Source organism: Didymosphaeria variabile, assembly GCF_027946475.1.
Source record: "Didymosphaeria variabile strain IMI 356815 chromosome Unknown scaffold_5, whole genome shotgun sequence".
NCBI lineage: Eukaryota > Fungi > Ascomycota > Dothideomycetes > Pleosporales > Didymosphaeriaceae > Didymosphaeria > Didymosphaeria variabile.
The window spans coordinates 478,983-492,900 of record NW_026611624.1 but is presented as its reverse complement, the minus strand read 5'-3'; the positions used below and the strand labels follow the sequence as shown (position 1 = coordinate 492,900).

At 52.2% G+C, this 13,918-nt stretch overlaps 5 protein-coding genes across 5 annotated transcripts; 3 read left to right on the top strand and 2 right to left on the bottom strand.

Moving 5' to 3' along the window:
* Positions 1–207: 207 nt before the first annotated feature.
* N0V89_006613 (uncharacterized protein) lies at positions 208–1,698 on the bottom strand (the record flags this gene model as incomplete). Its single annotated transcript, XM_056215383.1, has 3 exons — positions 208–508; positions 768–1,480; positions 1,603–1,698. The coding sequence occupies 3 exons, from the start codon at positions 1,696–1,698 to the stop codon at positions 208–210; spliced, it is 1,110 nt and encodes a 369-aa protein (XP_056069630.1).
* Positions 1,699–4,301: 2,603 nt separating this feature from the next.
* N0V89_006612 (uncharacterized protein) lies at positions 4,302–5,910 on the top strand (the record flags this gene model as incomplete). The annotated part of the gene is made up of 4 exons (XM_056215382.1): positions 4,302–4,326; positions 4,380–4,399; positions 4,462–4,736; positions 4,794–5,910. The coding sequence occupies 4 exons, from the start codon at positions 4,302–4,304 to the stop codon at positions 5,908–5,910; spliced, it is 1,437 nt and encodes a 478-aa protein (XP_056069629.1).
* An 838-nt stretch (positions 5,911–6,748) lies between these two features.
* Positions 6,749–7,675, bottom strand: N0V89_006611 (uncharacterized protein; the record flags this gene model as incomplete). Its single annotated transcript, XM_056215381.1, has 1 exon — positions 6,749–7,675. The coding sequence occupies one exon, from the start codon at positions 7,673–7,675 to the stop codon at positions 6,749–6,751; it is 927 nt and encodes a 308-aa protein (XP_056069628.1).
* A 488-nt stretch (positions 7,676–8,163) lies between these two features.
* N0V89_006610 (uncharacterized protein) lies at positions 8,164–8,866 on the top strand (the record flags this gene model as incomplete). The annotated part of the gene is made up of 5 exons (XM_056215380.1): positions 8,164–8,174; positions 8,225–8,258; positions 8,307–8,424; positions 8,476–8,750; positions 8,834–8,866. 5 exons carry the CDS (start codon positions 8,164–8,166, stop codon positions 8,864–8,866), a joined length of 471 nt encoding a protein of 156 aa, XP_056069627.1.
* Positions 8,867–10,025: 1,159 nt separating this feature from the next.
* Positions 10,026–11,177, top strand: MAF1 (RNA polymerase III-inhibiting protein maf1; the record flags this gene model as incomplete). Its single annotated transcript, XM_056215379.1, has 3 exons — positions 10,026–10,031; positions 10,083–10,109; positions 10,164–11,177. The coding sequence occupies 3 exons, from the start codon at positions 10,026–10,028 to the stop codon at positions 11,175–11,177; spliced, it is 1,047 nt and encodes a 348-aa protein (XP_056069626.1).
* Positions 11,178–13,918: the final 2,741 nt, after the last annotated feature.

Sequence of the window (13,918 nt, the reverse complement as noted above, 5' to 3'; positions counted from 1 at the left end):
ATTTATGATCTAACCTCTCTACACTAAGCTGCCTCTTCGACGCAAGTTTGATACTAGTTCAAAATGCTTAGGATAGCCAGATCGAAGAGCATGCTGGTCAGAAGCCGGATATACGGATTGCCAGTAGGGAATTTCCAAATGGACCGAGCATAGCAGTCGCTGCTGGTGCCAGCCGAGTTTTTGAAGAATAGCAGCTCCAAAGAAGTGCTACACGCGCTTGTTACCGCCACATTTGTGTTGCGTAGCGAAGAACAGAGGAAGCGCAGTGAAGGTCCTTGTTGCGGCCTTTGGCAAACTTGCGAGGCTTGGTTTTGTGTACGGAAGAGCATTCCGCGCGGTTCTATGCTCCGCTACATCGAGCCACTCTGACACATTCCACGTGGTCTCCTCGTTCCTCGCAATAGATAGATCTATTCGACCTGATGGCATTCTGGGGGACGCAGTGATGGTAACAATGGTTTTCCAGTACCTCATGGCTGTGAAAGCAACTATGGCCATGGTGCTGAGACTGAAGTGTGTCGCCTGGCATATGGACAAAGGTCATTTATCCATCGAACATCTTCTGTGCATAAAGGCTCAAAGAGGGAAGGTGAACTGGATCTGGTCGTGAAGTAGTCCTTCGGATACGAGTCCTCATTGTAAACGGTAGGCCGATGATCCACGTATTGGCGAGGCTAATGATACTGGCGCGAGATTGAAAGGTATTCAACATTGGTCATGACCCCCCACCCGCGCGAAGTATCCTCCCTAACATCCAATGTGCGAACCGCAACCCGGGCATTACGATTACGGCGACTGTAGCGGAGCCTGCTTCGTACATTTTCCAGAGGAACGTCTCTCTCAATTGTTCGTAGTCGTGATCTCCCAAAACTATTTCTTTCAGCTTGGCAGCCTTGTCCGGTATCTTCAAACCCAGTCCAAGATACAGACCAACGATGATGTATTCCATGATAACTTGCATGCAAAGTTGTATCGTGACGTCTCCGCTGATGACATTGAAGCGCTGAGGCGTGACACTACCTTCGAAAGCGAAGCACATCATGTATACCACGTCGACTAGAAAGAAAGGCAAGCTGAGGACAACGGTGGTCAAGATCTTGACTTCAAGAGGGTTTGCAAGGTACAAACGCGCGGCTATTATAGTAGTCGCCCATATTAGTACGACGAAACAAGCGCAGTAAAGAACAATGCCCGCTTTGGTCGATGGAGTCGCGGCAAACGTAGCAGTGTCTCGGGAATCCGGGTCGATACCGCCAGCAACGATCAAGATGAGCGATATTATAAGAGGAATGTACAGAAGAAGCAGAACCCACTGCATGCGGCGTCCCTTTGGTCCAGAGGTCATGTTGAGCACACTTGCAGTTGACAAGAACAACGGCGTCAGACTTATTTCGGTGAGTATGGCAACGCCAGTCTCCAGGGTCGTATTGGTAAGTTTCGTTTCAGGGAATAATACGGTTGCTGCAAGATCGAGCGCCACCTGTTTGCGTAAGCATTTAAAGGTCGGGTGCCGCGCGGAGGATGAATAACCTGGGTGAGGCGACAAAGAGACAGGACGATCATGCATATCCATGGAAAATTGTGTCCCAATCCTTGGCGAACCGAAAGCCATATCGCGATACAGAGGTAGATGAAGTATATGACGAGGGTCACGACGTTGACCACCGCACCATATACCAACGCCCTCCGTAGTGCCATGTTTGAAGGCCGTACAAAGGCGACGGCGAATCCACCAAAATGTCAGGCAGCATGGCCTGTGAAGGTCAGCTGGCGGTTGGAGTGATCGGAAGGGACGGAGCCATAGGCAAGAAACTGTGCAACGGGGAAAGGAAGGGGAAAACGTGACGTAGGTGCCCGGACTGTTTTCAGCTGGCTAGCGCGCTTGGCGGGTATGGTACGTGCGTGTCCATCTCGCCGCGCGTTTCGACCCTCGCAGCAGGCTCTCCTGTTTGTGTCTTGTATGGTGCCTTTGGTCGCATTCACTCTCTGTTGCGGCTCTAGGGTAAACGCGCTGGACTTGTGAGGTTGGCGCACACGCCCCAGGACGGGAAGACGGCAGCGTCATGTGGGCCAGCCACAACGTTGCACCCCGGCGCTACCTCGCCCCATAATAGGCAGCTTTAATCATTGCATCCTCTGCCGACAATTGTTGAGCTACCCCGGAACATTGTCCCCGGACTATCCACTGACCTGGTTCTCGGACTATAGCCCGGCACTGCGTAACCATGAGGCTACGGGCCTGGTAGCTCATGGCATGAATATCGAGTCCCTTCAGCATCCGTTTCTCGTGTCGCTCCAGGATCCCCCTCACCTCTGTTTCATATGATGTACTCGATCCATGCCTCGCGTTAGCCGGTCAGTACATCAGACTCTAGAAATTGTTAAATCCTCGAGCACCGATTCTTGCTTTGCCAGTCGCTAATCGCTCGTTCGCATACACCCTGGAATATCATAACATTGTGATGCAGTCCAGACAAGACATGAGTTCAGTGTTAACTATCTTGAGGACAGCAACTTCTGTAAATCTGACATTGCGATAAAGCAGAACTGCCTACTCGCAAACCCTCTCCACATCCACCGTGAACGTGCTGTCACAATCCTTCTGTATCGTCTCCACTTCGTACTCCAACGCCGCATAGATCATGCAACCCTCCCCACCCATTACCTTCCCAGCAGCCTCCGTTGCGCCATACTGTATGCCAATTAGTAAATGTCTTCCAAAAATTTCAAAGCAGCGTGGTAGGACGTAAGCAACGAGATAGAAATGAGGAACAGTGTGCATTTGCTGCCGTGGACTGACTTACCTTCAAGACCTTCGCCGCCATCCCGGCAGCCACAACATCGTTCCTACTCGGATCATTCAAACTCGTGTTCGTCGCGAATTTGCTAGCACCCGCTACAGCCGCATAACCTAGTCTGCGCGCATACAGGAAGGCGAGTTGTTCATCGATGGCGTCGATATAAGTGCGTGCGCAAGCGAGTTCGGCGGTGCGGTTTCCGGTCGGAGAGGTGCAGATTGTGGCGATGGGGACGTCATTCAAGGCGGAGATGTTGTATGGGTAGGTAGTGGTGGTGTTGAGCGAGGGTGAGCCGGGATAATTTTGGGAGGTGGCGTTGGAGGAAGGGATGAAGGTGCAGGTGGATGGGTCGCAGGCACCGAGTGCAGCAGCGAAGGCGGAAAAAAAAGAGCGCAAGGGTGGAAATGGCCATTGTTGTGTTGCGATATTGAGATGTGGCTGATTGACTCAAGGAAGTGTACGAGAACGGATCTTTGAGATCGGGAGGGTCGGTGAAGTCAGGTACATGACGGATTGTATACTTTAAGCTCGTTTAACTACTTCTGGGAGTGTGATGATATCTCCACATGGATCCACTAGGATTACCTCAGCTTGATGTTCCTTTGAACAAAAGGTGCGAATTTGCGAGACCCTATTTCTGCCCGTTCCTTCTTCGGGTTACTACCTACCACGCCGTTGCTGGAGACTAAAGGGCGACCAGAAACCACCAAACATCTTGTCGGAAGCACATTCTAGAAGGTACAAGGAAAGATCCTAGCCGAGCTTATCCTCTTCAAAGACGATGCTTGTCGGGTAGCGGTTCCCTTCGTACAGGTGCGCAAGTTATCTCAAGCTGCGACGTAGCCGACAACGCATGACACACAATATTCTCCGATCAATGGGTCCTCCAAAAATATTAGAGATCGACAACTATCGGAGAGATATGGACACGGACACGGACGAAGTTGCTTCTGGCCCCCCAGGGACAACGTTTCGTACGTAACGTAGTTGGCCAATGACAGCGAGCGTTCTTAGCCGGGTGCGGCATAGTGCAGCCCTGGCCACAGTAAGCACTATTACACCTCCATCTCCATGGAGATGTTGTCGTGCGTATGCTTAGATACAGGGACGGGTCCGTCCTGATTCCGCTCATTTCGTAGAGTCGACACTTGATGCTGCGAGCTGTAGCGCAACTCAAGCCCATCGACATGGCTCAACAAACGGTCGCCGTCGTAGGCACTGGTGAGTAACGCGTATTTTGCCTGCCAGAAGAAGGGCTAGATGGCTGACATCAAGATTCACAGGAGCCTGCGGGCTGTCTATGCTCAAGACGTTGCGGGAAGATGGGTTCAAGGTCACTGGTTTCGAGCGACGAAAGCAAGTGGGTGGTTTATGGGCGTACACGAAAGATCCTTCAATGACTACCGCTCTGCCATGTGAGTAGGTAGTAATAACCGAAATGTATGCCAGCTCACGGGAGACCGTACAGCCACAAGAGCTCTCATCAGCAAGTATACTTGCGGCATGTCGGATTTTCCGATGCCAGACCGTAAGTGCACTTTTAGACTGAAGCAAGGACTCCTTTGCTGACACACTTGTCAGACTATCCACCACATCTCACGGTTCGTATCATCTCGAATCATGATGTGTACCATAGACTTACCCTGTATGTTGTTCACTGTAGCAAGCACAGTTCCAGGAATTCATGGAATTATATGCGAAACATTTCGATCTGCTCAAGGACATCGTCTTCGATGCCGCATTGAAGAAAGTGAGTCGCAACGACGACGACACAAAATGGCGCGTCGAGGTGCTGGTCAACGGAGAGACCAAGGTAGAAGAGTTCGACAAAGTAGCTCTTTGCCACGGGTACCAGACGTATCCACAGATGCCCAGATTCGAGGACGATAAGAAGTTCGAAGGTATTCTTATGCACGCACAACAATTTCGACCAGAAGAGTGAGCAATCGTCCCTATCCTCATTGCAAGTGTTCCCAAGCTCACAACACCTGGCAGTGTGGAGAAATACAAAGGCAAGAACGTCGTCATGGTTGGCATGTCTAGTACTGCCTCAGACGTGATCAACAACATCCTACCACATGCTTCGAAAGTATACCTCTCGCATCGGCGGGGAATGTATATCTTCCCTACCTGGCGCGATAATACACCTGCAGACTTGCTCCTCAGCTGGCGCCGACGTCAAAGCGGTTTCTTCCTGCAACGATACTTCCCTTCCGTAGCACAGTGGTGTGGCGACAAAGCACTGGATTATCTCATGCGCTCAAGCTGGGGCAAGTTGGACCCAGACTGGCGCATCTTACCCAGCCCCAGCATCACGCTCAGTCTACCTGGAGCTAGCGACTACATAATCCCTCTGCTAAAAGCCGGAAGAGTCACATCTTTACACGGAATAAAGCGCTTTCTTGGGCCCCGCAGCATCGAATTCACAGACGGCACCATCCTCGAAGACATCGATGCCGTCATCTGCGCAACCGGCTACACCGCCGACCTGAGCGTCGCGCCCTTCCTCGAAACAAGCCGGCCACCCACCTACTCAGGCCCCGAGCTGGTCCGCCTCTGGCACAACATCTTCCCGCCGAAGTATGCGGACAGCATGGCGCTCCTCTGCCACTCCGCCTACGGCAAGAACAACGGCTTCTCCTTCAACGACGTCCAGTCCATGGCCGTGTCCAACATCTTCCGCAACGTGCACCCGCTCCCCTCTCTCAGCGCCATGGAATCAGACGTCGACAAGCACCATGCATGGCTCGCGTCTCGCTGGGCTGCAGATAAGACAGAAGGTAGCTTTGACAGGAGTATGGTGCAGAATTGGAAGTTTCAGGGGTTCCTGCATGAGGCGGCGGGGACGGGAATGGAGAGTTTAGGCTGGGGGTTAAAGGGATGGATGTTTTGGTTGAAGGACCCGAAGATGAGCTATCTCATGAACAATGGGATTGAGACTGCGCATGCGTTTCGCTACTTTGAAACGGGGAAGAGGAAGACGTGGGATGGAGCGAGAGAGGCGATTCTCAAAGCGAATGAGGCCGTGAAGCAGTTCCCGATCAAGAATGAGGACGATTTGCCGGAGTATCGGAAGGAGATGATTATGATTGGGAAGGAGGGGAAGAATTAGGACGGTTGGGAGTTATAGAGGTGGAAAATAGATATACTTGATGCTAATACCTAATGTTCATTCATGTTGACCAATGTTCAAGTATACCCTTCTGCAAAATATGGATCTTGGGCTCCTTGCGTGATCAATTAACGATTCACGGAATGATTGACGACACCCAGAATGTTCACATGCCTCTTTACTTCATGAAATTAGGGCAGCATTCATCGGCCGTCCTCCGCACATATATGTATTATAATGGTCGATAGACTTAACAAGTTCCTATTCAGGATACCCTCACAATATGCCAGCCTCACTTCCAAACAGCGTTTACTACGCACCACGCCCTAATCCGCACCTCCTACCTAAAAAAAGGAACAGACTGAAGAAGCCAAACCCGTACGCCAGCCTTCAACCGCCCTTAAATCTACAGCCCCAAGCTCCTCCTTCTCCAGACGCTATGATGCAGTCTCAAGCATCACTGCAGCTGGACAGATCTACGCAAATTGTCAACATACATAACCGAAGCGTTTCTTTCATAGAGCCAGAGGAGCGACGTGGGCCTCTGCGTTCTCATCCTCCGCGCTCACCGTCGCCGTACCCGACAGCGCAGGTTCTGCCAGAGGTTGTAGCGGAACTTCCTGACAACGCGCAGCAAATATCGCCTATGCAGTTCCCCTACGATTTCAACCCAGATATGTTTGACGGCACATGCTGGTGTTGTGGAGATACGTTGGTGTGTAGAGATTTGGGAGAGGAGTGTGTGGAGTGCTGGGCGGATCAGATAGTGTATTAGCAAATAAGTATAGTGACAGAAACGCTCAACCTGAAACTCAGCTTTCATGCCATTACATATTCCCTATTCCCTCAACTCCGCCACCGCAAAGTACCCCTTACTCTCCACAACCCCACGGTCCTTCACCACAGCCGTATACTTGACCACCCACTGCGGCTGCACCTCCCCCCTTAACCTCTCCCCATCCTCATTCTCTCCAGCAAGGACACCAACGCCCTTCTCACCCGACCCTAGTATATCCCTCAGCGTACCCCTCGGCAGCACATTCGTGCAGTCATTATGCGTCAACAGCTGAATCTGCTGCTGCTTCGCATACAAGATCAACGGCTTGGGCACTACGCAGCAATCCCTCACATTAATTTGATCCACGCTAGGTTTGACCTTCGTCCTGGGGAGAAACTTTTCCAACCTGCTGCAGCCGAACTCGGAGATGCCTAGGTTGCTGACGAGCCCCTCTTCATGCAGCTTCTCGAGCGTGTGCCATGTCGTCACAATGGTGTCGATGTCTTCTGGGGCGCCGTCTGCGTCGCAGTCAGCTTCGGCGAGGGAATCGGGAGCGGAGGGTGTGTCGTCGAGATCAGATTCTTCGTCGTCGGCGTCGAAGGATATGCCTGGGAAGGAGACGATGAGGAGGTCGATTGAGGATGTGCCGAGCTCTTTGAGGACGAGGTTGATGGCTTCCCGCGTTTGGACGCATCGTGTGTCCGCTGGTACGTTGGGGAGGTAGAAGAGTTTCACGGTTATGTCGTAGGATTCGCGGGGTTCTGAGAGAGGGAAGGGGGTGTGCGTGGGTATCCATAATGTGTTGTCTTGTTGGGTTGTCCATGACTTGAATGGTGGTTTCGGCTTCGGTGCTGTGGTGTTGCCGTTTGTTGTGGGTGTGGGAGGAGAGGACTGGTGGGCGGTGAAGTTTGCGCGAAGAGAGGAGGTGAGTTCTGTGTTCGACTTCTCAAAGGTATGCCGCCGTATCACAGACGGTCCGCCCGACATTATGTTCCTACGACGTTCAGGTGAGTGAGGTTCGGAGAGGAAGGCGCAAGGGGGCGTACGAGGTGGAGAGAATGAGCTTCATGATGTCTGTATAGACTCGTGTGAGTCTGTTTGGCTCCTTGAAGTCTCTTCGGGGTTCTTGTATCCAAGTGATATACTCTTCAGAAAGCCAAGTCAAGGATGGAGAGTAGACGCGCCGGAGCCGCGATCGCAAAGACAAAGGGTGTTTGTAAGCAGCTTTGGACGGAGAACCAATCGAAGTTGTAATGTGGATCGTGTCGCGTGCCCGAGACAGTGGTGGAAATTCCACAACTGAAAGAGATTCGTTATTCCGGACAAGACGGTTATGATGAAGTAAGAAGTGTTTGGCGGGGTGCAATGAGAGCGCTTTGACGTTTGCGCGGGGTTGGCTGGTCTGTGGTCGCCCGAACCTCCGTTTTTCTACAGGCCACTACGCACCTCTAATACCTCCCCTACCTCCAACAACCATGGCCATCAAGTGAGTCTCTTCGCCTTAGACCTGCATACGACCAGCACTGATGCACACAGATATCTCATCCTGCTCTCACGGCAGGGCAAAGTCGTATGTCGTCGTTAGGAGCTTTGTAGCGCCCCTACTGAACAGCTGCAGCGCCTAGCCAAGTGGTTCACCACACTTGCGCCCAAGGACAAGGCCAAGATCGTGAAAGATGTCTCGCAGCTCGTGCTTGCTCGCCGCACCCGCATGTGCAACTTTCTCGAATACAAAGGTCGGTGAGCGTGGGAGGCGTACAAGCACGGACCTGACAGGCAGCCCCCAGACACGAAGGTTGTTTACCGCCGATATGCCTCCCTCTTCTTCATCGCTGGCTGCGATTCCGCCGACAACGAGCTGCTCGCCCTCGAGATAGTCCACCGCTATGTTGAGCAGATGGACAAGTACTACGGCAATGTCTGCGAGCTAGACATCATCTTCAACTTTCAAAAGGCCTACTTCATCCTCGACGAGCTCCTCATTGCTGGCGAGCTGCAGGAGAGCAGTAAGAAGAATGTGCTGAGGTGCATCGGGCAGCAGGACAGTTTAGAGGACATGGAGGTGAGTGATGCGTGCTTCGACTCGACATCTACGTCCCACTCTTTCCACGTGAAGCTCGGTTGCTGACGCTGTTCCTGTGTCAGGCCGAGGACGACATCGTGACCAAGATCATGTAGTATACGGGACAGAGTGGAGCCCACCACATACCGACCGCTCGATGACCCGCGCCAGCTCTTGCAACAACATTCAAGATCTATGCTGACACTATCCACCCGGTGCGCAGGACGCAGATGAGTTCAAGAAGCGACTGAGAGACAGCGGCATCTACTAAAGCGAACATTTCAACGGGCCATTATCACGAATTGCATTGAAGGCGTTTGGCGAATGGCGAGGAGGACATTGAATGGCGTGCGGTATACCACTTATGCCAACTATGGCATTGACTTTGCTAAACACATTCTGTCAAGGACGGGCCCGAACAATGGCGAACAGCTTTCGAAGCGCGGGTCTACGGCATGTTGAGAACGCACCATCTGCTACGCTGCCTTGTTGAGCGAGTAGCGATGGATGTACTCTATCTACCAATTATACACCTACGGCTAGCGATATGTGTCGCAATGGCTAGGTTTGATACAAGCGGTTCTATGAGACTCGAACGTGATCTTCATGTCATGACATCGAGACTTGCAACCTTGACTTGACACTCTGCTTGATGACCTTTACGTGTTCTAACATCATTACTCCACAGTGCAGGCAGAGCGGCACCACGTTCACCGGTGTTAATTATCGTCTCCGCTGATCGTTCCGATGTATTCCGAACCTCTACCGGCCAAGTTCACCAAGGACGTCAGCCGGCGCCGGCGATGCTAACAGCAGCCACGGATACTGACGCAGCGATCGAGGTCGAATAGCAGCCTCAGGTCTGCCCCATCCGGCGCGCTGTCGTCGCATAGTTGGTTCGAACAGCTGGACCAATCCGAAAGCGGGGCCAAGCACGCGCAGCTAGCCTGGCTGCCAACATCACCGCCTCCGCATCGTTGCTGCGACTCACACCACCTTCCCCTCACCACCGCAAGAACCTATCGGGCACCATATGCCTTCATTCTGCTAGACGCACGTCTGGCCGTACAACAAGCGCATTCTACTCTCCGCAGCCAGCCTGGAGCAGTGTGTACGCGTTGTGCCGGCTTACGCAGGACAACCCCACCCGAACAAAGGAACCCGATAGCGAGCGACGGCTTGCGCTGACCCGGCCATCGTCAGTAAACGTCGTGTTATTGTACGCGACAGCGTTATTCACACAGACACGACAGAGCAGGACCCGAGAACGACGCAATGAAGGTGAGTGCCGGATGCGATAAGCGTAGGGGATGATGTAACTGACTTGGACAGTACCTCGATCTTTGCGCCCTCCACGAGGTGAGTACCATCAGGAACGTAGTGTTTATCCGACATAGACTTACCATCCGTCAGGTCAACCTCGCCCTTAATTTCGACACCCCTGACTCGGCTGTCATCGGCGGCTGCGACGTGTGGACTATCAAGGCCGCAGGCAGCGATAAAAAGCTGTACAAGCGCATCGAGCGCACTCTTGAAGAGCGCCACCAGGAGCTGCTCGCAGCAGTCGCGCATCTTCCGCAACGATCAGCCGCACAGTTCTCCGACGAGCTCAACATCGCCCGCGACACCCCCTTCGGCAGCTTCAACGAGGCCGCAAATCGGCATACCTTCGCATACCTGATAGCCACGCTCAACGCAACTCATATCGACTATGACTTCGCCAATACGTTGAATCCCGATGAGTTCCGTCGCGAAACGCGAAAGTCGTTCGTGCACAGAGTAGACACTACCATGTACTACCTTCGCCCGCAGGTCTATAGCCAGGGGCTTCCCGCCGGCGCTCTGACCCCGCTCGGCTCGCCCATATGGAGTCCGCGTTCGTGGCAGCTTGTGGACAGTGAGATGGACATGGCCAACTGCGAATACTACGCCTGGGAACCCTCGGACGATCCATTCGCAGATGACGGCGCTATCTGGAGCCACCACTGCTTCCTGTACAACAAAGAGCGCAAACGCGTTTGCTACTTCTACCTCCGCGGCATCTCCTCGCTTTCGAACTCGCCCGCCGTCCCCACTTCTCTTATAACGCGGTTCAAACATGCCCAACATGAGACCAGCTCGAACGCAGGCAGTAGGAAACGCGCCGAGTATTGGTTGGGTGCTAAGGCGAAAAAGGGGCTAGAAGAGTATGGCGAGAGCGATGAGCTGGACAATATGGTGATCGATCACCCAGGAGAAATAGTTGACGCGGATGAAGAGGATTGGGAGACGGGCCGCGAGACGAGCATGGGCGCCGAATATTGGTCCAGCGATGGCGACAGCGACGTGGAGAGTCTCAAGGAGCGCGAAATGTCCAGGGAGACCAGCCGCAAGCCCAGCAACGTGCGCGCTTGGAGCCAAGGCGAAATGGAGAAGATGGAGCTTTAAGCTGCTTCTTTTCGCATGCGCGCCACGCAGCATAACGAATCGATGAGGAGAGAGTTTTGTGTTTATGGCAAATCGATGAGGAGAGTTTAGTGTTTATGGGCATGGCGTTTCGGAGGTCCACGCATTTGACTCTTGAGTATGATGGCGTAGGGGCGTTATCGGAGGCTGGGCGGTGGGAGCGCTCATTGTGAGAAGCTTTCTGATACGTTCCCGTTTTGTCGTCTAGACTCGAGATACCCTTTCCTTTGTTTCTTTGCGTTGTTCGATTCGTCACTTATGGTCACGCAATGGCGGATGGGATGAGGCATGGTGGTTGCTAGCTCACTTGTTTCGAGACTGCAATATCGGATGGCCGTATATTAATGTGATGCATATTTGGCAACTTCGGGTTTAATAGCTTGGGTGGTGGGTGTCCGAGTTGAACCGGTGTGCAACGTGGTTTTCGCATATAGATCCATGAGGGAAGATACGCGCAGTCGATTGATGCGATGCTTCTTGAATGAGTTGTACGGTAACTATGCGCACCTATGACAAGTCTTGATCATGCGTTCCAGAGGTAGGAATTAGTGACATTTAATTCTGAATCACGAGCAATCAGGTTTGTCGTACCAGATACCACAGTTTACAACATCCATCGACACCGCCACAAAATTCACCGGAACTTGGCGAGGTTATTGCCTCGCGCCTCCAACATACACTTGCGGCACAGTGCTTAGCTACTGTGGAAGAGTCTCCACCGAGGCTACGCTTGATCCCCTCAACACGCATTCTGCGACTCGAGTCTTGCATTTTCCGAACCCTCGATTCTGACAGAGGCAAAATGCATCGTCTCCCCAGTTTCCGAAAAACGCGCAGTAAAGTGTCTCAAGCGGTAGGTATACGATCTCCTCCGATCCCTGTTTGGCCACTACAAGTCGAATGTGAGGTTCCGAAATTGATGGATCAGCCAGCTACAATCGCCTTTTTTTGGGAAGCTTAGTGCCGAACTCAGGATTCCCATCTACGCCGCTGTCTTGGGTGATCCAGAATGCTTCCTCCACATATGTCTGAACAAGAAAGATAGGAAGCATAGACGACTGGGGCATTGGCGCTGCACCGATCTGGAGAGTCCTCATCCAACATGGCAACATTCCTGCTTTGGTGAAGAGCGTGTGCTCGCCGAATCGGGGACTTTCGTAAGTATACACCACCGAGCGGTGGTCACGACAGATGACCAGCTCCTTGCATTGCTTCTAAGCTGCCGAAGAAGTATGTGTCTCAATATGTATAAAGTGGTATATTGATCGTGGCGCGTAGCTACTCAGAAGCCTTGGTTATTCTCTACGAACAGAACGTCTTCCACTTCAGAGGCCCTATCACTCTGCCGGCTTTCAAGCAAGCCATCCCAGCAGTGCAGTGGAAATCCGTCCGTAACATTCACATCTCCACGGCTTGCTCACCTTTTTACGGTCCTACCAACGGCGGTAGAGCAGGCTACAAGTGGCTGGGGTCACTGCCGAACTGGGATCAAATCTGCGAAGACTTGAGCAGCCTGCCTAACCTACAGAGTCTTTGTTACGACATTCTGACTATTGATCCGTATTTCCACAGTGCTCCTCTCAGGATGGACGACCCTATAGCTTTGTTAGCTTGTTTGGAACCGCTGAAAGCTATTCGCACTGAGAGGATGCAGGTGGAACTGAATTTGAAGCTTCCTGATGAAGTAGTACGCTCTCTTGGGCCTGTGAAGTATGAAGTAACGTTTCGGGATCGGCCTTTTGATGAGACGTTTCGAAATTGGTGGTCTGCGTGGGAATCTATTGACTTGATAAAAGTCTAACTCAGCACGGTAAAATCTGAAGAAGTAGAAACCAGTAATCGACCTGATTTGAATGGTCTCTACCGTGAATTGATGGTTGCCAGTCGAGTATTGGGATACGTTCAAGAAGTAGCCTTAATCGTGGAAGAGATAGACGAGCTGTTGGCACGCGTCGAATGGAGCGTGGAACAGATTAAACAGGTCGCACAAAAAGGTGCATTGTGCCCTTCTGACTTAATACACGACGATGTTGGCGTTTCGAAGCGGAAGGTGAGGTGCGCCTGTTCCAAAGGCTTCGGAGAGGTCTTCAAAACGGGCTCGTTTTTGTGGCGCCTTTGGATCTTCATTGCGAATTCCTTGATTGAATAGATGTATAGAAGAAGGGGTTTCCTTACGTATGTCTTGCTTGTTGGGGGGACGCCCAGCTGGGCGTTTAACTCACAAAGATGCGATGCCATCTGTACAATCCCGGAAGTGTGAAAGCGTCTGATACCACGCCGGCCATCAGTCATCGTTCCACGAAGGAGCCAAGGAAATCTGGCACTGGTAAACACTTCCTCTTCCCGGCTCTAGCCGCCGTTATGGATAATGTTGAATGCGTATTAGGTAGTTAGGTAAGAGTCGGTGCGGCGGAAATTGCGGCGTATGTTTTCGTCCCTGCAGCATCGACCGGTGAAGCATTTCAGTGCGTGCAGCTCTGTCTATGCGCTCGGGACGTTTGCGTACCATTTCCCAAAACAGGAATTTCCAGCCTTCTCAGGTGAGTGCCTCTGTGCGCTGTGTCTCGGAATAATTTGAACACGTCATTCTCGCACCAGATTATCTATGACCAAGCTCATGCATCTCATCGTAGAGAGCGGTTCGCACGATCATTGGTGGACAGCCGCGCCCAAGGTTCGCCTAATTGATCTGTATTGTGTATAAAGTAGAGTTAAGCGTTCTA